Raw genomic sequence first — 24,637 nt, forward strand, 5'->3', positions numbered from 1 at the left:
ACCATTCATAAGATGCTGTGAACTACCAAATTGCAACAGTTTAAAATGGTTGCTAACCTTAACAATGCAAACATTTTCGCCACTGTGTTTTACTATTACCGTGTAAAATGTTCCACAGATAATAACTTGTTTGAAGTTTTACAACATAGGACTTTGATGGGATATATGGTATTTGATATGACCAAGCAAAATTACTCATTTATTGTTATGGAATGATAGCAAGTCCAATTTTGGTACATTTTTTTAACATACTGTAGCATGTTACGTAGCAAACATATGACCTGATAGGCATTAAAAATTATTTTGCTCAGCACTTGGGACTAATTATGCCTGATAGAGTCAAATGATTATGGTCACTTTTAAAGACCCCCGACTGTTAAAACTTGGTGATAACTCCCCCCGGTCCGGCCCAACCCATTGATATATTCCAGACCCATAGATTTAGAACATTTTAAAATCCAATCCACTGTCAGTCTGCATCAGCTGTTTGGGGAATTTCAGGATTTCCAGATAGCCCTGTTGGGCATTAAGATGAAACATCCATTGATGCAAGTTCACTGTTTGGACCGAAATATGAAACATTAGACAATCCTTTTATACATGTGGTTAATTTAATGTTTCAAATTCATCAACTGTACCTGCAATGATGTCTCCTATAGAGCAACCCAAACTGTATATTGCACATGGGGCACTGTGAGACGGCATGGTCTGGGACCCATAGAGTGCGTCTTGCATCTTCTTCATTGACTTGCTCCCATGACAAGTCTGAGTGTAGTGAGTTACAACGAGAATGCTGACCAGCTTCCCCAAGTTCTGCTTCTAAGTCCTTCTGATTTAACTACAAAGGAATAAGAAAAGTTGACAAACCAATCAATAAAGAGAATCTTGGAGGACACTTTTGTCTGACTTCTTGATGGGGGATGAAACAGCATTGGGGTTAGAGTCACTGTACCAGAAGAGGTCACACAGGAGAACATTCTCTTATACTCATGTACTCTCTTATACTCATGTACTATAGCTTTAGAAATCCCCATATGACATTAATTTCACAAGTTCTGGTACTTTCAGATATGAAATAAAGTTTCTGAAGCTTTAAACACCTGACGCAAACTTTGTGGACCAAGCTCAGATCAAAAACAGGAATGATCAGTTGACTTATGGACTCAGAACCAAATAGAGACCAAGGGCTAGAAATGCTCAGCATATATGTGACATGATCAAGGGGGAACGAGTTACATGTCTAACCCTGGTCGAAAAATAAGTTTTAAAGAGGACATTCAGAGCTTTCAAACTGAAAACCCTGTCTTGATACGACTTTTCTTTGCGAAGTTACATCAATTGATCAGTCGCTGAAAACAATAAAACACAAAAGAATTTCAACACTTTCTTTGCCAATATCTCAAAATCAATATTAGCGACATAAGAATGGAAGCCAACTGGTCAACTGGTCGTGGGATAATTTCAGCAGAGACTTTGACATCAGTGAATTTCTGACAAGCTATAGCTTGAAATATCAAGGTATTTATATAATTTTGTGCTTAAAGCTTATTTTAAACTTTACTGACTGAACCATATCAGCACTTATACGACATTACATTCAGCTGTTCTTGGAAACTGGTATGCCTTACAGTGCAATAAAGTGCATGATACAATACATAATACTGTACGACCATTAATGTTTTCTAAGCACTACAGCTCAACTGATCATACTTTTCCTACATTCGACCTTGCATGATTTTTGAGTTGACACAGTCATGAAAATAACTATAGATACTTGACAGACCATTAGTAGCCCAGTTTTGAACCTTTTCATTGATCATTCATAACAATAGGTATCTGATGGATCAGTGAAGATAAGAAGGGATTAAAATATATCCGTAACCTTGATATTATAGAACATCTCGAGGAAAAAGTGCAATGGACATGTTTTCATTTTATGTTTCAAATATCCCAAGCATGAAAATTAGTATTTAACCCAAAATGGAAAATGGAACAATTTATTGAAATCTGATTTAACAGATTTTTTGACATCTTTTTCTGCACTGTATTATACCTAAATTAAGAAATTTGATAAATATTCAAAGAAAATAGAGGGCAACCAAAAAATTGTGGTTTTTACACATTTTGGGGCAAAAAAGGAAAAATAAGCAAAAATATCAAAATCTGTTTTAACAGCTTCATTCATCAAGTCATAACAAACGGCCTACATGCTTAATTTCTAATAAAATATTGAAATTGTGAAAAATATAGGTATTTTCATTATATAGATTTTCATGTTTTTTCTTGCAAATATGCTAATAATATGCAAATTATGAAATTGCAAAATAAAGTTTCTACATAGCATACATCTTTCAAGTGTGATGTTCAAAATGACAGACATCAAAAAGAGATTCGATGAAATGTAAAGGTGTAGTAACAATTTTGGCATGGACTGTCTGGTTAGGAAAAGTATGGTAAGTTGAGCTGTACTCATCCATTACTTCATTGTACAGCCTAATTCTACCAGCCATGCTGTAATATTGCTTATTATGTTACTCTTACTTAGGTGAGACAGGAATACAAATACATCCTGCAGGAGTCTTGCACTACTACACCCACTCATGCATAATATCAACAGTGTAATTGCCTAATACTCGGTTGCACTCTCACATTATAACAAACAAAACCACCCTACTCTATGACCTGAACTAAACAGGATATGCCACTTGTGCTCGGCAGTGTACAACCAGGGTGAAAAGATAAAACCTTGTACAAATAAATATAGACACTTCTACAGTGTACAACCAGGACTGTCAACTCTCATGCATTCGGAGTGAGTCTCACATATTTGGGCACTTTTCACGCCAAGGTAGTAAAATCTCACACCATCGCCAAAATATAGTTCGAGAATTTTGTCCCTACACCCCCCCATACACATACACTTTTTAGATTCTCATGCTCACTGGCAACAAAAATCGGGGGTCAAAAATTAAGAATTTTAGTTAACAGACAATATTTCCGTCTCGGTACGCACCTGACTATGCCCACAATGGCCTCATCCCAATGACATAGTTCAATAACCTCAATTAAACAATCACAGTGGAAAATTTGACCTCAAGTTGCAGAGTATGAGTTTTTGTACTCAAAATTTCAAAGGTCATTCAATGAGTGTACAAATATATTGGGGTCAAAGAACTGTGCCCTGATAGATGAGCCTGTTGTGGATCCTAGTGCCTATCTCATGCCAAGCCAAGCAATTCCGAAAAGTACACAGTCCTGTGTGCAACCATGTTATCTGTTCTTGAACTGCCAGAACATATAAATGATATAAAGTTTCATATCATTTTGCAATCCAAGCCTTTATCCTACACCCTGCGAAATATGTGCAAAGAGTACCCTGCAAATACTGCTAAAATATCAGTAAGGTCCATGCTTCTCATAACATCAACCACCAAGAAAATATACGTAAAAATGTGTTACCTTCAACAAAAATTTGTAGATGCATGACATGCAGAGCTTTGAATTGCATGAGTTGTGAGAGGTAGGCAGTAATCCTGCAGAATCAAGCCTGCATTTACAGGTGTGAGTCAGTCTTACCATTTCCCCGTTGACATCTCCGTTCATAATCGGCAGCGCTTAACCCCATCGCCTGTTGCTCCTGCATCTGCTTCATATAGTTATGCATCTGCTGAAGCTTCTGGTGCAACATCAGAATCTCCTGCTCGTGTTGCTGCATCAACTCCAACAGCTGCACCTGCTGCGGCATATTCACACACGTCAGTCCGTCCTCGTCGAGGTGCCTGCCGAGTCGCAGTGTGCTCGGAGACAAAGGAAGATGCGGTTGCGGCGGGGTGTGACTTGGCATTGCACTGAACTTGAGAGGATGCCCCTCAAAGCCCGGGCTGGGTCGCGGGCTGGAATGTGCCGAGGCGAAACTTGGAATGCTGGAACCGCCGGAGAGATTGCGAGTGCGCGGGTCACCTGCTAATTTCGTATGCAAAGGCATCTGAGGACGAGTCCTGGCTTCATTAGACAGATTATTGGTACTCCAAAACATGGGCGCCCTCATGCTTTCCAAGCAGAGCGCTTCCGACATACCAATATGGGAACTGCTAATATCACTAGTGCTCGTGCTGATGCTTGTACACTGTTCTAATTTCCTTGGCGACAACAGAGAACTTGCATCTTTGTTTATTTCGCTGTGACTACCATTTCTAGAATTAGTCCTACTCCCTTTGGGAGTTTCAAGATCAGATTCACCACCTGCATCTCCATTGCAAAGATGTCCATTTTGGTGGGTTTCTACAGATGGCGTGCCGTCCCCAGGTTGTTGAGACGAGGTCTCCCCTGTCAACGTATCAGTGGATCCGTCCAATTTACTACCATCAACAGAATGAGCACTGTTGGTACGACATGCCTTCACTGGAGTTGAAGTCATTGAGTTTTTGGTACTATCGTTTGACGGAGGAATAAAATCTTCCTCTTCGACGCAGTTGCCGTTCAGAAGATCATCATGGCCATTAGTTAACGGCGTGGCCAACTCCTCTTCACCATTTTCTAAATGATCAGCTTCGCTGTCCATATCAGAATGTCCGTTCATTACAGGTTTAGTCTCAATTAGTTCCGATTTATTAACCTGCTCTGAATCATCCGTTTTCACATCCTTTCCATCTCTAGGTTCCAAGGTGGGGGATTCTGGCGATCGCTCTGACAATTTACGATTGGGTGGAGGGGTACCAATCCTGCCTTCTAATCTTAAATCGCTTAAATTGGGGTCGCTCAAGCGTCTAGGCATGGCGGGATTTTCACTAATGCTTCCACGTCTGCTGTCATCTTCTGCTGATGCTGTGTGGATATCGTCGACGGATCTCGTCCTGGTTAGCTTGGCTGGTTCCGTCTGTGAGTGAACCGAGGTCTGCGTAGACTCTTCAGGGCTGGCTGGAGCTATGTCGGACATGTACACAGACTTCCAAATAGCGAGGTCTCGTACGTTGATCTCAGGATTCAAGACCTGGGCGATAAAATTAAAAGCAGAATGGAAAAGTTAGTCTTGGTTCAGGGTTGTTACTGAACTATTATCAATTGGTGGATTTGGAATCGGATACTCTGATTTACTTGTGACTTGTGTCTAGAGTAGAGAGTTTGATAAACTCAGTAGAGACCACAAGAGTAAGTATCATCAATCATGGTCATCTATTTATTCCCAAGCAATATTTTACTTGAGTTTTTTTTCATCAACATTCATTTTTCACGATTTTGAAAGACCTCTAATAAAATCATAGGCAAGGGCGTAGCAAGGGCCTTGGAGGCCAATAAACAAGTAGAAGTGTAAGGCCCTTTCAACATCTCCCTTATCAGCCCTATCCCTAACCCACCTTATTTTTGCTTTTGCTCAGGCCCCTGAACCCTCAGGGTCCCTGGACTTCCTCCAACATGTTCACCCCGCTCTCTACACCCCTGATCATAGGAGATTCAACGTTACTCCAAATAATTGCTATTATAATCAAAAACCTTCATGCATAATCACAGCAACCTCCTACTTGCTGTGCTGTGCACTAATCTCATTATTTTCCAAGAAATTCACAAAAAATTGTCACACCAAAATTTCAGGTCAATATATTGCTTCCTCCTGCATTGGTTAATTAATTGCAGGGTTGATGATGTCAGATGCAAACTAGTCTTTTTATCTCTGTCTTCAATTATACCTACCTGCTCATTACTAGGGTTGTACAGGAAATTCCTATACTTGTGGCCTTCTACTACCAACAGCGACCACACTGAACATGTGCGCTCCTTTAAGATGTATTTCTGCCTCTCGAGGGCGTTATTACATAAGAATGTGCCAAACAAGCATGAGTAGGTATGCTGAACAAGCTTCACCTAGTGAAGAAATAGATGTACAATACAGAATTAGTTTGTGTGCAATTTACAGCTTTGTGCCAGAGCAGATATCTAACACTTCCCACAATGCATTTCTTCCATGCACTGAACAGTGATAAGAAATACCTCAATTGCAAGATCTTGATGAGCACTGTTAATTGAGGTAGACAAGCATTGTGGGAAGTGTATGATATCTCTGTCTTGGTGTTATACAAGTGGTTATGCTACAATATTGTTCACACTTTTTGCTCTCTTCAAATTTTGTGTACTTGAAGAAATATTAATTTGTGAAAATGTTTATTTTGCATATAGGTCTACAATTACAAACAACAAAATTTAGTGAAAAGTTTGAACTTTTTACAGCAAAAATATAATTGGGCTAAAATACTATTTTGATATGTGACACGATCTGGTCCATGGGGGCCAAAGGCGGCAAATTTGAAACTGACATAAAGGTCAAAATATGGAGTAAAAAAACAATAAAAAACATAAGAAAATAGACATCAAAAACTTCATAACTTTAGAACCAAGTATGCTAGACCTTTGGTGTTTTCAGTAAATGATAGCCTATTGTATTTATAATGTAATAATTATAGTACCTCAATTTTCAAAAATGCCTCCTTTGGCCCCTATGGACCAGATCGTGTCACATATTATGAAATACTCTGGAGCCTACTTCACCGGACTACAAATCTTATGATCAATCTTGAGATTAAGGTTTATGTTTGACAAATTGTACCTCTTCGTAAAATGGGCCCCAAGTGTTTTTTGACATGGAAACAATGTATAAAATGCACAAAATACAACATTGACAAAAGATCATATTTGTTATGGCAATGAAATGGCCTCATGTTTGTTTCATTTGCGTAAACAAAATCTAGGGGCCACCATAACAGTTCATCAGTAGTGTTGATGTTAGTAATAACTTGTCTAGTGCAAGCTTGGTTGTTTTATCCCTCTCCACATGGGAGTCAACTGCAGACAAACAACTTTGAAATTTTCTTTAAAATTCAAAAACTTCAGAATTGTATATCGTCATAATTGGAATTTGCATGAAAAATGCATTAAAATGAGCACAAACAAGTATTGGTTCAGTGGTTCTTGAGATAACTCTTGATATTTTGAGAAAATCTCTCAAAACTTTATTAGTTTTTTATGTATTTGGCCAACACGCAGAAAATTAAATAAAATATGAATACTTGAAATCTTAAGTTTGCTTACCAGGAATGTTTCATTGAATTCAAATGCTGTTGGATACTGTCTTATCAACTGATGGACAGCGTCCAGCCACTGGACAAATACTGGGCATCTCTCGTTGACGTCATCGTGTCCTGGTTGGTGACCACATCGTTCACCAAATTTGTGGCCAAAATCTAGCCACTCCCTCTCAACCAGTATTTGAAAGCCCTGTGTTTGTAACATGGATCAGAATACATGATATCAATAATACATTACAGATGAGTAAAATATTCATGTTTTTAAATACACATAATATAGAAATCTGTAGAAATTATTTCTAGTATGTAAACTACATTGAACATAGAGACTATCTTGTCTACATTTAGTAATTCACATTTTTTCTGAACTGCTACAAGAAATGGATTGTAATGTCATGCAAAGTAAGCTTCCACAACTGTTCTGTAATTGTGTCCGGCTGCAATGGCCTAAAAACAATGTCCCCTCTCGGCTTACTTGACATACTTCAAGTCTGTACAAACTTTTCTATAATTATACCGTATTTCCTCAAGTTCTCGCCCCCGGGGGTGCTGCATTTTCCAAACTGTTAAAATCATTTGGTAAGCTTCAAACTCACGCTGAAATGATGAACTATGAACGTAGGAACACCGACTTCAGGTTCACTTCCCAGGTTTCTGACCAGATTTTCGCCAATTATCAACACTATCTTCGCCATGTGTGCAACTTGATAAGCTTACTACACAAGATAGCATAGAAATATCGGCATTTTTAAAACATCTTGGTTGAAAAAAGTGGTGGGCGTTTATTTGAAGAGGAGCGACTATTCAAGGAAATAAGTTGAAATTCATACACCATCTATGGAAGACATGACCTTAATCTTTCACACAGGGAGTGTAGATTTTCAAATGGAGTCACACATTTGGGTAACCCCATTTGAAATTCACACTCCCTGTGTGGAAGATTTAAGGCCAAGTCTTCCATAGGGGGTGCATGGATTTCAAGTGGAATAGCTCATTCAAGATCCAGAAGACTTACCTCTAGTGTCCTGTAGTATGGATCCAGCATGAGTTCAGCCAATGCCACAAGCTGCGGTGTCCTATCCCAGCCGTCTGTGCAATGTACAACTACCGGATGACCTTCCTCGATGGCGTTGGACGATGATCATGGTGGATTTGAGTAACAGGGACAGGTGGTGTAGCCATTTGGTATTTTCTAGTGATGTCAACCAACTGTAAAGAAACAAGGAGATTAGTAATTTGGGTTATTCCATTTAAAATCCACACTCTCCCTGTGAAGATTTAGCTAACGTCTTCCACAGTGGGAGTATGAGTTTTGAATTGAATAGATAATTGGGTAACTTCCATTTGAAATCCTAATTCCAGTTATAGGTAAAGCCATAATACAGGGGGAGTATGGGTTTCAAAATGATTAACCCTGACCAATTACATTTGAAAAACATATTCCCCCTGTGGAAGATATTTCCAAATCTTCCACAGGGGTAGTGTGGATTTCAACTGGAATAGCCCATTTCATGTTTGCGTTAGACGTTTCCACGCAGGTACAGTTCTTCGGCTTCCGTGGATCGTAAACCAAAAAAATTAACATATTTGCAAAATGACCTCTAGATGACCTTTGACCTGACACCTGTTGACATCATACAAGTAAATGTACCCAAGGGTCATTGTGTAAAGTCCAATTGAAATCCATCAAAGCATGACGGAGATAGCCGGAAAGCGTAGACAATGATGATGAGGGAGAAATCAATAAAAGAAGCCTAGGGGTAACATTGTTTGCAGAAGGTTAACATTTTCTGAACACACAGTCAGACAAGCAGCCTCACACACATACATCGGAGCACATTTTATATAGTCCCCTTTCCAAACTTCATTTGGCGGGACTTGACATGAACCCACACAGGGAGTGTACAGTTCAAATGGAGTCACATATTCAGGTAATTCCACTTGAAATTATTCACACTCCCTATGTGGAAGATTAATGTCATGTCAGGGAATAGCCCAATCAATAATAAGCTTCTGATCACATTGCTCAAAATAATTTAAAACAAACAAAATAAAAATATACATTTATTTGGACATCATTTTAAACTTATCTTAATTACATTTACAGCTACAAACAATCTACATTGCTTTACATCATAGTGTCAGTGAATATTGTACATGTGGACAAAAAGTAGGCAAAGAAATACCTTATGAATGTAATCATGCATTTGGTGGGGTTCTAATGATAAGAATCTCTGATGTATTTCACAAAGCACCATTCTAGGGACAATTGAGTATATCAAGTTACATGTTGTAAGTTCAAACTTGTCAATGGAGTTAGAAGTATGTGACACCCCTGAAAAAGTGCAAATGTGGGCTACACAGACAAAATGTGCTTATGCATTTTCTCTACACATATTTTCCTCCCACCAGGTGTCTGCAAACCCAAACATAAGAGGTTCTGCCACACAGTGTCATCGACCCTATATCTTCATGGCAGGAATCACAATGGTAGGTTGAATCCACAGCCACGATTAGCCATTTGGTTCAAACCTTTAAAGCTCTTTAGAACTAATAATTAGTCGAGGGACATAACTAAGGCTACTCACAACGGCCGGGTAATTGATCTTGGTTGTGCGTGAATAAGCTTGTATACCCCATTGAGGTCAATGGCCATCGACTTTTATACTGCCTACAGTGAGTGCAGCTGTACTACACGCTGTAGTACATACAGGGTATTACAGGACCAACGCAATATAAAATGGTCCAATTTTGAGTTCAAAGCGCACGGCCAATTTTCAAAGCGCATTCTAGCGACTATCATATCTGTTCAACACGTATTTTCAAGTGTATGAGACCACATCTGGTTTCTTGAGAAAAATTCATTTGCGGGAGATATTCATCAATTTCTAACCCAGTATTCAAGATTTTCGTCTGATATCAAAATCGTGCATAGCAATTCACGTGTATCGATCCCGTGTATTCATTTTAGTGTCCCTGTTCCACCAAATAATTATTAGCCAGGCGGTGTCGGTGTGTGCCATACAAGTATTATACCGTCAATATGGCGTACTGCATAACTGCATGCATGGTATTAGAATACAATATCCACATTTCAGTTATTGCCTCACATTGTACGCATAGTAGTAGGTAGACTGTCCCACAGTCTGGGTTCCATCTGTGGGTAAATAATTAGAGCTAAAACCACCTTCTCCTTCACTCCAACACACCACTAAGCCCTAATTATAAATGACAACAAAGTTATAGTGCTCCTAGAGCACTGCGTGTCGACGAAAACTCAATTAATCTACAGACCAACTTGTTTATTTTTTTTAAATAGCTCTCCTAAACCCAGACTGTTCCGCTTTGATAGTAACCTCCCTTCCAAATAATTATCAAGCTATGTAACATGACTGTGGCGTCAATTATGATAGCCCCGCCTCATTGTCAATTCAAATATGGTAGGCACATAACATGCATGACCCAGTTCTATTGTCATTTTGCGCGCACGTTGGTTATGATCAATAGACTATCAATGAAAACCTATTTCAAATATCGCCTTGCTTGCTGAGATCTACATTGATTGGTTAGGCTAAGTAGCCGCTTACACAAACGGCAAGACAGTGAGACCACGGACGTGATATATAGAAAACTTGCGTCTGACCCAGGATTGGTAAAAGTGAACTCCCACAAAATGCTGGGAGCTGAGCTGGAAGGCAACTTGCCTACACATTTGAAGGGTCCGTGTATCGGGTTTATTTAATGTTGTATAATCTACATTACCAGTCGTTCTCCATGGACCCGAGGTAGGGTCTAAGTAGTAGGATGTGTTAAATTGAATGGACTTGATCAAAGTATAGCATGCCTGTTTGATTCCTTTGATCCGAGTCAATCGATAAATGAAGGAAGAACTTCTATACAAAATCTGCCCCCTGAAAATACAATGCTGAAAATTCTAAAATTTGCATCCAGATTTAAATATTCTACCGTGTGAACTTTTATTTGTAATGTTTCATGGGAAAACTTAGTATTTGAATTAGAAATCAGTCAGCTGTAGGCAAAATAAAAAATGTCCTTTTTTGCACACCAATATTAGTCCACATAATATGATATCTACTACAAACTAAATACCCTGTCATTGGGCTATTTCCAATTGAAATCCATCACCCCCTATGGAAGACATGACCTTAATCTCCAACACAGGGAGTCACCCATTCAGGCAATCCGACTTGAAATTCGCACTCCCTGTGTGGAAGATTAAGGTCATGTCTTCCATAGGGGGTGTGTGGATTTCAACCAGAATAGCCCAATAATAAGCTACTGATCACATTGCTCAAAACAATTTAAATCAAACAATACAAAAATATACATTTATTTAGACATCATTTTAAAATTCTCCTAATTACAGCTACAAACAATCTACTTTGCTTTTTTACATCATAATATCAGCAGTGAATAGTGTACAATGCTTCCCTGAACCTGACCCTAACCTTGGCACATATATAATAACCACACTTTCCAATGCACCACTTGACTACGTGCATATGTTCAGGTCAATATACCTTATCAATCCCTTGTTATCAATTTCATGCTAGGTCTGTCATATGACCATGACCATAAAATAATAGTTTTCCTGGAATATGGACTACTGACACAGTACAGTAACCTTTGGAGTCTGTATACAGGCTGTATCAAATGTCTATTGAAAAGCCTGCCTCTTCTAAATGCAACATTGGATATTCTTGAAATGTCCAGAATGTATACATGTAGGTTTTGACTTGTATTAATGTACAAATTATTTGGATCTTATGTTGAATTTTGATGTGTCAGACTCATCTATTTCTAATGAAAACTGATGGGTACCAATCATTTTGATACCGCTTGTAAAAGGCAAAGTCTCGGGTTAACGGAAATAATAACAGTAATACCTGCATTTTCTACCATGCTTATCAGATTTGATGGGTGCTCAGCAAAGTCTAGCTTTACAAAAGCCAATTGGCACATATTGTTTGATTTTATTTAAAATTCCATGCCTGACAGTCCCCAAAGAAATACAAAATTAAAAACAAAAGGGGCCCGTTTCACTAAGACTGACAATCGATTTTACGATTGATTTAATAGGGGCTTACATGTGGTAAATCCTAAGTAAGATCGATCATACGGCTTTGTGAAACAGGGCCCAGCAGTATCAGCAACAACGAATAGCAACAATGTTTGTATGTACTTACTTGGCCATTTCTGGTGAGCTGCTGCATAAAAAGCGTACACTGTGGAAACTTTTGCGTACTACATGGATGTTGGCTAGTCCCATGAATTGTATATCGCTGGTTGTGTAGTACTCTGTGAAAATCAACATCATTATTATGTTTAAAAAATGCAAAGACAATTATTAAACATCTTTTACGGCAAACCAATGTTCACTTGATATACTCGTTTTATATTGCAGGGATGTAAACGGGCAACATTATCCATTTCCTGACAATCCAGCTGGTCCTTGGACAGGTTGCTTAGGGCTTGCGTGCGGTATTGACATTTAGGGGGTTTTGTCCTTGGAATAGGCTGCACAGTATCCCCTCCCCCCAAAAAAAAAAGTTTTGGGGGCTCTTTTTACGACGAATTATCTTAAAGGTATCAGTCAAAAATAAAGAAATAACACCTTTTTGGGGGAAGGGCAACACAACATCGTAACATCCTATGACATCATATTGTCAATCACATGACATCATCAAAAAGGACTATCCCGATTGTAGACAAGACATCATTACAACATCACCATCTGCTGAATTGTGTAGCATTGAAGTTTAACTCTTTACTTATTTTTATTTAAATTTTCTTGGCCTTTTTTGTGCCATTACATGGCATTGCCATCCTCCTCTTCAGACCTATTGGTTCAACAATCAAAACTTTCTACCAACATTTTTATTAATGCTGCTGGTAAGATGTATATTAATTTTCAACCACATCTTTCCTATCCTTACCAATGTAGTATCCCCCTCATAATTACCTGGGCATTCGCATCCTCCTCCTTTAGCCCTATTCGCCCAAGCTGCTGTATAGGAGCGTGCATCAATGATGAGTAGCTTTCTACCAGCGTTGTTATCATTGCTACCCAAGGTGGGAAGTAAGCTTAGATCAGCTGTAAAGGTAAAACATAAAAACAAGCATTAACTCAACTTAGAACTTATCGAAAGTTCTTATATTCACTTTAATTCCTCCCTTAAAGCTACACAACATAAATAACAATAACGATAAATAACACTTTGATGTTTTACAAAAGTTCATTCTACAAATCATATACTATGAAAACATGCTTGATATATTGTAATTGTTAATGAGTTATGAACATTTTACAAAAGTGTTGTTGTTTCAGCCCTCTTTACAACATAACTCAGGAACCACAGGACCTACAAAAATATATCTGTGATATTTGAATTCTTCTAAACACTCGCTATGAATTGATCAATTCAATTTTTGCCAAAGCTCACTACCATTCGCAAGATGCTGTGAACTACCAAAATGCAACAGTTTAAAATAGTTGCTAACCGTAATTTTAAGAGTACCACAAAATTTATCATTGAGACTTCCCCACTGGTTCCTTAAATATTAAGACTTCATCAAAAAAAACCCACTTACCTCTAGACTCTCCTCCAGCTGACCCATTTGCAAGTTTTTCATCGCTCCCTCGCCAGTCTCTCGTCCTTGGATCATCTGCGATGCAAGCTTTCAAGATGGCCTCCAACATGTATTCATCCTCAGAACTCCGCCAGCCTAACCAGCCTACTTCTGGCTGGCTGCACCGTGCTATAACTGCTCCATTCAGTTGATGTCTGCGAAAAAAGATACAAAGAACTGAAAGAAAAAATAATAAATGATAGACTCAAATCTCACAATCTTTGCAAAATATGATGTCGTCTGCATCACATACTGTCGTATCTCAAAAGGCTGCCATATGTGATTTTTAATATCAATGTTGTATTTCATATTGTTATTTTATATTTCAGCACGCTTCTTTCATTTATGAATGGACATGAGATTGTAATATTGTGAGAATACTTGAAGATTAACATTTAAAGTTAATTTTACAGTGTATCTCATCACAATTAGATGACAATTATACAAAAATCACAAAAGGCAGCCTTTAGAGATATGTCAGTATGTGAAGCAGACAACGATAATACCAACCTACTTCTGGTTGGCTGTAAAGTGCCATAACAGCTCCATTCAGTTGATATCAGGAATAAAGAAACACGTTTGAAATAAAAAATCAATGACATCAAACTCAGAGCTTTAACCAAACTCTTCACACTATAATATGAGCTAACTTCTAGCAGGTTGCTGCTATGTTATAACAGCCTCATTCAGTGGAGAGCATGTTTTAGGCGAGTTACAATATGGGCGAGTTAGGTAAAGGCGAGTTAAAAAGGCGAGTTACCCCCCACAGAGTCAGGCTATTTTTAGATATTCCCATGGGTAACACTATGAAGTCCCAGTGGCGAGTTACAGTAACACTATGAAGTCCCAGTGGCGAGTTACAGCAACACTATGAAGTCCCAGTGGCGAGTTACAGTAACACTATGAAGTCCCAGTGGCGAGTTACAGCAACACTATGAAGTCCCAGTGGCGAGTTACAGTAACACTATGAAGTCCCGGTGGCGAGTTACAGCAAGACTATGATGAAGTTCCAACAGTGAATTAAAAATGTCACAGTGTATTAAGTACTGTTTTTTTTTAAAGCTGCTAGTCCAAAATCAGCAAAATCAGTTTCCATTTATCATATATTTCTCTCGGGCTTGGGAATTAATATATAGAGACAGTGCTACTCTCGCCTGTGCATAGGCTGCCCTCTTCTTCTAGTATAAATAAAATCTGAAAAAGTTATACAAATAAAAGTCATAAAACTTTTTAAACACTTTTAAAAAAAACACAACACAAAGGGGCACAACACATAATCAGTCAATTGATTGTACCATGAATAATCGGATATACAAGCAACCACTAATATAAAAGAAACCTAATCATATCTCACTACTCTTGAAATAAAAAATCATACAAATACATCACTATGCATTCTACTGATACTGAAATCCTTTTGTTTTTACCATCAAAAACTAGTTAGGACATACTGCACACAGAGAAAAAAAAATCAAATTGTATGTGCCAAAGTCAAAACACATAATGCCTACATAGGCAAATTTGTACAGTATTAATGGTATTTGTAATAACTATTGATTGCAGTATTTAAAATCAAGGCTGATATCTATTTATATGATAAAGTATAATATGGAGCGGACATGAGTCAAAGAATACATTAATGGTATCAATTTTTTTAAATAATCATTTTTTGAATTTTGACCAAAACTGCATTTTTCACAACTCGCCACATGGACTTTCCGGAAACATCGCCTCACTTTCCGGAAATTCACAACTCGCCATGTGGACTTTCCGGAAATTCACAACTCGCCGCGTGGACTTTCCGGAAATTCACAACTTCGCCAGCGTGGACTTTCCGGAAATTCACAACTCGCCGTGTGGACTTTCCGGAAAACACTGCTGAGGGTAACTTCGCCATTTTAACTTCGCCACATGGACTTTCCGGAAAACACTGCAGGGGGTAACTCGCCATTTTAACTCGCCTTTTTCTAACTCGCCTATTTTTTAACTCGCCAATAACCTGTTCTCCATTCAGTGTATGTCTGAAATATAAAATCACATAATTACATTTAAAGGAAACTTCCCTGAACTATAATACCTGTCTAAGAAACAAGTTCTAACTTGAATCTCTCCGGTGAAAACAAAACTAGCCCAAACAAATTGCCCACTCCAATTCTGAGCATGCTAATGAACGACTTCATTCTGATTGGGTCTACAAAAAGAATATAATCTTGAATGTAATTGAAGCATAAAATAACAAAAAAGTGGGTAACTGTGAATCCAACGGACGAGGACACAAAACATATCAAGGACCATAAATGATACACAAAGATACCTTCAATATGAACAACCGGAAAGAAAAAGAGCAAGTTACACCAACTTGATGTGGGGAAACAATTCAAATACAGACTATACAGTATGCAGGAGGGACAAAAACAGCAAATGTAGGCATTAGAAGTAGGTACAGTTTAAATAGCCAAAAATTACCAGTTCCAAGGCTCACAGAAGTGCTGGACCTGCAAAATCAACATGGATCAATGGGAATATAAAAGTACACTAGAACAAGTGATGAAAATCACTGTGCACTTAAAGAAACACGCCAAACCAAACAACCAATGTAGGCATAAAAACAGGCAAAGTTCGATGGCCAAAAATTGCCAAATCCAGAGCCCACAGAAGTATCAGGAAAACAGTACAAGAGTACACTGGAAGTGATGAAAATCACTGTGCACATAGCAGACAAACAAAACCACACAGACAAAGAAAACCCAATAAAATAACACCTTTCAGCTTTAATACCAGGAGTTGTTTTTCAACACAACCATAACTAGGCCACTTTCATTTTTACTCTCAATCAAGAAAGGAAGACAGTCCTACATTTCTGTTCAAAAAATAATATGAGGAAAAGATAACAGCGGTAATTTGATGACAGATATAGCCAGACCAACTGACAATCACATTATTGTTGACACGTCTACATATAGTTCTTGGCACACTTCTGTACTTGTTCAATTGTTAAGCAATTAGATAGACAGTGCAATTTAAAATTACTTGGTTCTCTAGGTTGGTAAACATTAGTCAATTTCATCTTTTCGTAACTCTACCGAATACCACCTCTAATTTAGAGTGTGTAAGAAATATCACTACATATCAAAATTAGGATTTTAAAGTGGCAAACCTCTTTTTTAACTTGCTGAATTCTAGGACAATTATCATATTCATATTTGGATTATTCCATCTGATATCAAGGTCAACTGAATCTTACACCCACCATGCAGTTCTTCTTCAACACCAAAGGAATATTCCATTTAAAATCCACACTACCCCTAATAAAATAGACAGTTGGGTAACTTCAATTTGAAATACTCACTCCAGTTGTAGAAGATTTAGGTAAAGCCATAATACAAGTGGTGTATGGGATTCAAAATGATTAACTCTGACCAATAACATTTGAAAAACATACTCCCCCTGTGGAATATATTTCCAATATCTTCCACAGGGGTAGTGTGGATTTCAAGTGGACTAGCCCAATCTTTGCAACCTACCTCCACACAACTGTAGGAAACCTATGAGATGTTCTAAAATTGGCAACTTTCCTTAGGTCCTCATCAGTTGCCCAAGCAGGAACTATATGCATCTTAGGATAGGTGGAACAATATCTGCAAAAATAACACAAAATAACAGCATTTGTTAAAATAATGACATATTGAATCCCTTTACTTCCAGTACAGTATTAGGTACGGAAAAAAACCCTGTTCTACGGGCCCAACCAACCCAGATTTCCAGGCCCGTAACCAGGGGGCTGGGGACAGATTCCCCCAATCCCCAAATGCTCAAAAAGTCCCATTTGCGAGGGTAGCGAGCGAAAAAATAAGGGGTTTTTTATGCCTTTTTAGTCAAAAAAAGGTCAAAATTTTGGGGAAAAAATCCAGTTTTTCAAAATATGCCTCCCTAGTCCAAAAGGTCCAAATTTTGGAAAAAAGGTCCACTTTTTCAAAATCAGCCCCCCAAAAAAACAAAAAAATCCTGGTTACGGGCCTGCAGATTTCCATTGTTATTTAACAAGGTATATACATATAAAATCAGAGTTTGACAGAAATTGCTGTGTAAATGTAAAAGCAGCTGTTTTGGGTAAAAAGGAGATTTATTTTGACTGGAAAAAAAGTTTGCACAGCAATAGCAGAACAAATTTTAGAGTCATTTGCCAAAAAAATGCCTGATTATCAAAATTAACATAAAATAATCAAATTATGAGCAAATTCATAGCCTATATTCAACATTTCAAATGCTTAGACTTGTACCAAGTATTTTAATTTTGTGACTGAAATATTGTAAGAAATCATGCAAAATTGCATGTTTTGGCCCTCGATCAAATTGCAAAAATATTCAAATTTGACTTTTATTGCCAATTAGAGTTAAATAAGGATTAGGATTTAGCTATTTTTAGATGTAGCTGTATTTTTCTGGAATCAAGAGTAGGTCATAGTCTTACATTGTCATACGTGTAGTTCACACACAAAGGCAAATTTTAATGATGACGAAATCAATTCAAACAAAACATTGTGTTGCAAGTTTTCATAATGTAAACCAACCCATGATTATATTCATGTCTACCAACCACAACTACCGGATGTCGAAGCTATTCAACATAATTTAACGTAATCCCTTAAGGCAAAAAAAATTTGTTTGATTGGCGTAACATGAAAAAAAAAAAATTAGGGTAGGTCGGTTGGCAACTTTTTTTTTTACACACATTTTAAGCTGAAAATTGCAAATTTTTCTTCTTTTTTTAAAATTTTAATCTTTTTAAATTTTTTACATTTTTTTTGCAAAAAATTAAGAAAAAAAAGTCTAGGGTCGGGCCTATTTTTAGGGTCGGTTGGGTTACGCCAATCAAACAATTTTTTTAGGCCTAATTGTACTGTACAACTTTTCCGGAGTGGGACCATGGTATGCCTTTCACAAACTTCAACACACTTTACAGCCTAGCGAGAGCATGACTTGTGTACAGAAGGTCTGAAGTGCAATATTTGGACAGATGGGTCCATTTTTTTCAACCTTATGTTTTGTTTATAGTTTTTGTAAAGTGTTTACACATGAATAATTGGAATTGAGTCAAAAACCTAACTACATGACAAAGCATTTGAAACCTTGTTGAGAATCTATGTATTTTCAAGGATTTTATACCAAATTACTGTTAACCCTTGATGAGCACGACTACCGTGATGTTGCAAAGTCAGAGCTAACAACGTGCACAGCGTTCTTAAGTTCATTCATATATTTCCACTAGGCAACAGCAGTGGCTCAGCAGCCAATCAGAGACAAGTGCATTTCGACGATGCACGATTAAAATATGTTCTCGTCAAAAGTTTACAGGAAAAGATAATAGTTTTCTATTTTTCGGTGTTTAATATAAAGTATGGTTTGTTATAATCAGTGGCATATAGCGTCATATAGGGGCACGAGGGTGGGCATTCTGAAAATTTAGAAAATCCCATAGGAAAATTGCCGAAAAATGGCTTGTGCCCCCCGACCGGTGCCCCCAATATGGCGATTCACGCTACGCTACTGGTTATAATGTAAAGCTGCAATGCTCATGTGTTCTACAGTTCTTAAAACACCCATCCTTCCGTGCTTTATTTACAAAAGCAAGTACAACTTGAATATCTGAACAGGTTTAACATCCTGTGCATTATTCATTGTGACACAAACTTGAATAATACGAAAAGCCATTTAGGACAGAACTGTCAAAGCAACAGATGGTGTTTGATACATAATTTTGTAATCGAATGTCAAATCTTTTTACTCCAGGATCACAAAAGCAACAGAAAAAGGTATTAGAAACCTAGAAAGCATGTCAAGGCTATATGGGGTTTGGCATGCCGCACTTCTGTCTTTTCACTATCATCTTTTTACTTTTATCATTTCACTATGAAATCTGAAATTAAAAACATCTCCAAACTGTCATAACGATGATATTGATTTGCAATTGTCATCAACATATTTTGTGGTGCAAACCACTCAAATACACATTCCATTTGATAATATTTTGTATTTATATAATAGATGACTCATACACAGCTGATCATATCATTATTTACAATCAGAATAATGAATATGATTAAGCGAAGGAAATTGTGGGATGTTGCCAAAACTGATATTTTCAATACAGGCAAATAAAAAATGTTTAATATATTTTGTTTTTTAACGTTTACAGCAAAATATAAAGCATTATATCTCTGGCAGACAGACGGATAACATTATACAGGGCTCAAAATACAAGGGGGCTAATTTTCTCCCAAATTTTACAAAACAGTTTGTGAAAAATATTTGTGGTTGGCAAAAAGTGCTCATGGGGGTACTTTTGGTAGAATTTTCAAAATGGCCCTTTTTTATAGGCGAGTCAGAGCAGTGCCTGGGTAATTGTGCTCAATTATTGAGACAAATAAAGCCCACACTCAGAGGGTACAGTATGGGTTCAATACATGAGATCTCAAGGCTTACATGTATTTGAATGGGTTTTATTTTTCCCCAATGTGCATGATTTTCCCTGGAAGGGAAAAAATAGCAAAAAACTTTCTTTTTTGACTTGTTCATAACTCAACAACTGCAATACATATGAAAATATAAGTGACCAGTAGCTTCTGTGAATGTATTGCTCTGCAAAAATAAATTTAAGCAAAGTGACCAAACTTGAAAAATGTGATCTGAATGCTCCACGTTGCCTTAACCCTAACACTTCTTTTTGCTATCCAAAGTTAAAGAAGAAACAAAAAAAGGAGAGAAGATGAACAAAGAAGTCACTTAGTACCCCCGGGATTCAAACCTTAGACCCCTCGCATGCCAAGCACATGATCACCGACTGGTAGCACACAATCACCGACCGGTTGCACTGGCCCGGCCAGGGATCCCCCAAGCATATAGCACTTAAGGTGATTGCGTCATCGTATCACCTGGGATTCATGCATGCACAGTGGTTATCCTCATGATATTTTGTGTTAATTTCGGGTGTTAGGGTTAATCAAAAACGTATATTATTGAGTCTTGAAATACCAACATGAAAATTAAATTAACAGTTAACCAAGCACCTCCCTTTGTTTAATGTCATATGCGATGCATGAACAAATATTATATGCAAACATCAGGTATGTTTACGTAATAGCTGTCTAACCATTTGAAATATTTCAATTTATGAAACTATAAATAGATTTGTGAACAGATGATTTTTAATTAAGTAACAAAATGTACTATAGTGTGTCTCGTCTCAAGTTGGGAGTAACGCCATGTTGGATTTGGTAGTGGCCAATTTTTGAATTGCCCGATCGGGCAAGGTTAGGTCAACTTTTGCTAGCCCGATTATGCACAAATATTTGTGAAAGAAAACTGTCCATACCGGGAAATAGCAGGTATAAACTCAGGAATTGTTCCCGGGAAATTTTAGTTACTCACAGGAAATTGCGATTTTAAACTTACAAAAAAATTTACAGCATTACCCTGCTTTGAAGCTTTACAGTATTGCCTGCTTGATCCTCCGACTCATTTCTATCCTTTTCAGATTATTATCTCTTCCCAAATAATGTTTTGTAATTTTACTTTGTGGCAAAATAAAGAATACTAAGATAACAATTTATCAAAATTGGTATTCATCGTAGCATTTGTGATGTATTTACATACCACACATATTGTACGATAATTTTGCAACTGCCCGATCGGGCAGGGTGTCTGATGATTTAGCTTGCCCGACAGTACTTTTAATTGCCCCAGGAATCGGACAGGGGTTTATATCGGAGCCTGGTAGTGGCGAATTTAAATCTCTCGTGCTAACCTAATTACTGCGATAACACATGTGTTGAAGGGGCATTAGTCCGTACACTGGTAGCTCAACTGCGTAAACGCACTGATTCAAATCTGCCACTGCAAAATCAAACAAGGTGTTACTCTCAACTTGTGACAAGACACACTATATTCCATTTATGCTATTCACTTGATAATATAGCTCTTGATCAGAGCCCTCGCAGTACCTTAGAAGATCCAGAGATCCCCAAGTAAAATAAACCCAAGCAAGTGACTAGTATTAGTAAAGAAAATGTATATAGGCCAATCCATTCTGTAAAAATTAATACCACTCCCATGCATCACCCAGCAGTACATGTATTTGTACAGAGCTTGCCGAAGGCAAGCTTCACTATAGGCAAGTCACCAACAAGTAAAGTAGGACCACTTATAGATCACTGTCTACCTGAGATATTGGTCTACCCAACACACCAACCGCGAAAGTCCAGTGACCGGTCTTTACTATAGTGTCAGAGGGCATATGGCATGGTTTTTTCATTTTTCTTTCAATTGGATGGAAAATAGGTTGGCTTTGGAGCAAAGCTATTGATAATATTGAGATAGAATTTTGACATACACATATAATAATAATATTATGACCTGACCTACATCAAATATCAATACCATGTAAAATCTATTTATTATCATTTTTGTCGTTGCTGCTGTTGTAGTAGTTTTTTGCTTGTTTGTTTAAGGGCTGGGGTATGAACGTTTGGACAGTATTTATTGTGGGACATTAGAGCACATCAGACATATCGAATTGCATTCTGAATACGAAGAATGTCATTCTGATATCAAATAATTTTGATTTTTGAAATTGCAATTTAATACACATTTTATGGCAAATCATTAAAATTGATATTTTTGATATTTAACAGTACTTGAAGTAAACTTTATAAATCTGATGATTTATACTTAAAAAGTGTATGTAGGTGGGATGAAAAGCCGACAATCAATTGAAAATGTTGACCTTTCGTATTGAAGATATGGATTTTTTTCCCAAAACACCAAAAAAATTAGGTCTTTTTGGGAAAAAATCCATATCTTCAATATGAAAGGTCAAAATTTTCAATTGACCGTCGGCTTTTCCTCCCTGCTACATACACTTTAAGAATATGTCATTAGATTTATATAATTTACTTCGAGGACTGTTATATATCAAAAATTTGAAAAATATCAAATTTTTATAATTTGTCATAAAATTTGTATTATATTGTGATTTTCAAAAATGAAAATTATTTGATATCAGAAAGACATGCTTCAGTATTCAGAATGCAATTCGATAGGTCTGAGGTGCTCTCATGTCCCATAAAAAATACTGTCGAAACGTAATAAACGCTCATTTTAGATCCCTTAATTAGATGCTAGAATTGCAGTTTGGGGTCATCGATTGTCACCCTCTCCAGGACCCTTTTGTAACTAAAGAGGCAACTTCATTTCATAGTACATATAATTAAAGCAGGCCCCCAGTCAGACAGGCAACTCACAAAGCTACATTTCATTTATACACCTAGATATACTATTGGGCTATTCCATTTAAAATCCACACTACCCCTGTGGAAGATATTGGAAATATCTTCCACAGGGGGAGTATGAATTTCAGATGGAATGAACACATTAGCAGCTCCATTTGAATTTCATACACCTTCTGAGAATTAAAGATTCAACCTAAATCCTTTACTGAGGGAGGGTGAGTTTCAAATGTAACTGCTGATGTGTTCATTCCATTTGAAATTCATACTCCCCCTGTGGGAGATATTTCCGAAATCTTCCACAGGGGGAGAGTGGATTTTAAATGGATTAGCCCATTCTCTGTTTGCAAATATGAGTACCTGAACGTGGACAATCACAGCTTGATCTGTGAAACCGATAGGTACCTATTACAAAATATTTACTTTACTATTCCATGGGAAAATGTTGGTGATTTGAAACAACAATCACAAATTAATTCTGTTCATGACTTTACCACATATCTGCACTGAAAAGGCTTCTAGGACATGATCACCAAAATCATATCATGAAAAAGACTTAAGAAATTTAACCAAAAAGAGGTAGTGTTAAAAATAATTAAAATGACATACTGAGCTATCTAACAGGCTGGGAAATAAGTCGGGCCAGGAGCCATTTAGCCCTTGGTTCATTGAAAATAGCCCCTGATTCCATGTAAAACCCCTGAACCAGGGGCTATGTTTTTACAAAGTAGCCCTTGGTCCGGCACTTCTTACTTCCCAGCCAGATTGAGTGAGGTATCAAAATGTACACAACAAAGTTTCCCATCCATTGAATAGCCCCTGATTCATTGAAAATAGCCCTGGTTCCCTGTAAAACCCAGTGAACCAGGGGCTATTTTTAGTAGCCCCTGGTCTGGCACTTCTTATTTTCCCAGACTAGCTGCTTATAACATAATTTGCTTCTTCTTTTGCTCTTTTGTTCATCATTTAATTTTCTTTCAATTTCTTAAATCTAGGATTTTTAATCAAAATTAATATTTATGTGTCATTCATGGAGCTCAAAAAATGAAAATGTGTTTTTATATTGGTTTGTGGCTTCTTGATATTAGCACTCTCTACTACAATTCTTCTTTTTTCTATAGTCTGTACACCTTCCTCAAGTCAGTAATTCAGATATTGTTTTTTTTATTTTATCACTAACTGTAACAATGAGAAGTATATATTTTCAGAAAGGAAATGATGCAAGGAATCCAACTAGCATAACAGATTCCTGCAAAAATTAACAGTTTTTGAGAAAATCCCAAAATTTGATTTTACTTTTACTGACTCGAGGAAGGTATACGTACTAAGGCTGGCATTTTCTGGCGGGCTAGCGGGTACCCGCCCGAGATTACATTACCCGGGCAGGAAATACCCTGCCCGGGTACCCGAAATTCAACAAAAAAATGGACCTAGACCTAAATGCTAGGATCATTCATGGTTGACCTAAAAAAAAAAAAATTCAAGATGTTTTGTATTTTTAATATGAAAATTGATAATTTGTATTCATGTCATAGTCTATTAATGATTTCAAAATGCATTGAATTTGACTTTTTTTTTTTTTTTTTTAACAGTTTACCCGCTTTAAAAATGTGCCGGTTACACTGG

General features: G+C 37.3%; 1 protein-coding gene across 1 annotated transcript in view; it reads right to left on the bottom strand.

The window, feature by feature from the left end:
- Positions 1-647: 647 nt before the first annotated feature.
- Positions 648-24,637, bottom strand: part of LOC140164548 (phosphatidylinositol-3,5-bisphosphate 3-phosphatase MTMR3-like) — a 68,225-nt gene continuing 44,235 nt past the window's right edge. Inside the window, 10 exon segments of the mRNA XM_072187853.1 lie at positions 648-838; positions 3,577-4,990; positions 5,689-5,859; positions 7,081-7,266; positions 8,092-8,208; positions 8,210-8,285; positions 12,284-12,395; positions 13,060-13,191; positions 13,689-13,882; positions 17,252-17,365. Of these exon segments, the coding sequence (XP_072043954.1) occupies positions 780-838; positions 3,577-4,990; positions 5,689-5,859; positions 7,081-7,266; positions 8,092-8,208; positions 8,210-8,285; positions 12,284-12,395; positions 13,060-13,191; positions 13,689-13,882; positions 17,252-17,365 (2,575 nt within the window). The 3' untranslated portion in view covers positions 648-779.

Source organism: Amphiura filiformis, chromosome 11, assembly GCF_039555335.1.
Source record: "Amphiura filiformis chromosome 11, Afil_fr2py, whole genome shotgun sequence".
NCBI classification, from domain to species: domain Eukaryota; kingdom Metazoa; phylum Echinodermata; class Ophiuroidea; order Amphilepidida; family Amphiuridae; genus Amphiura; species Amphiura filiformis.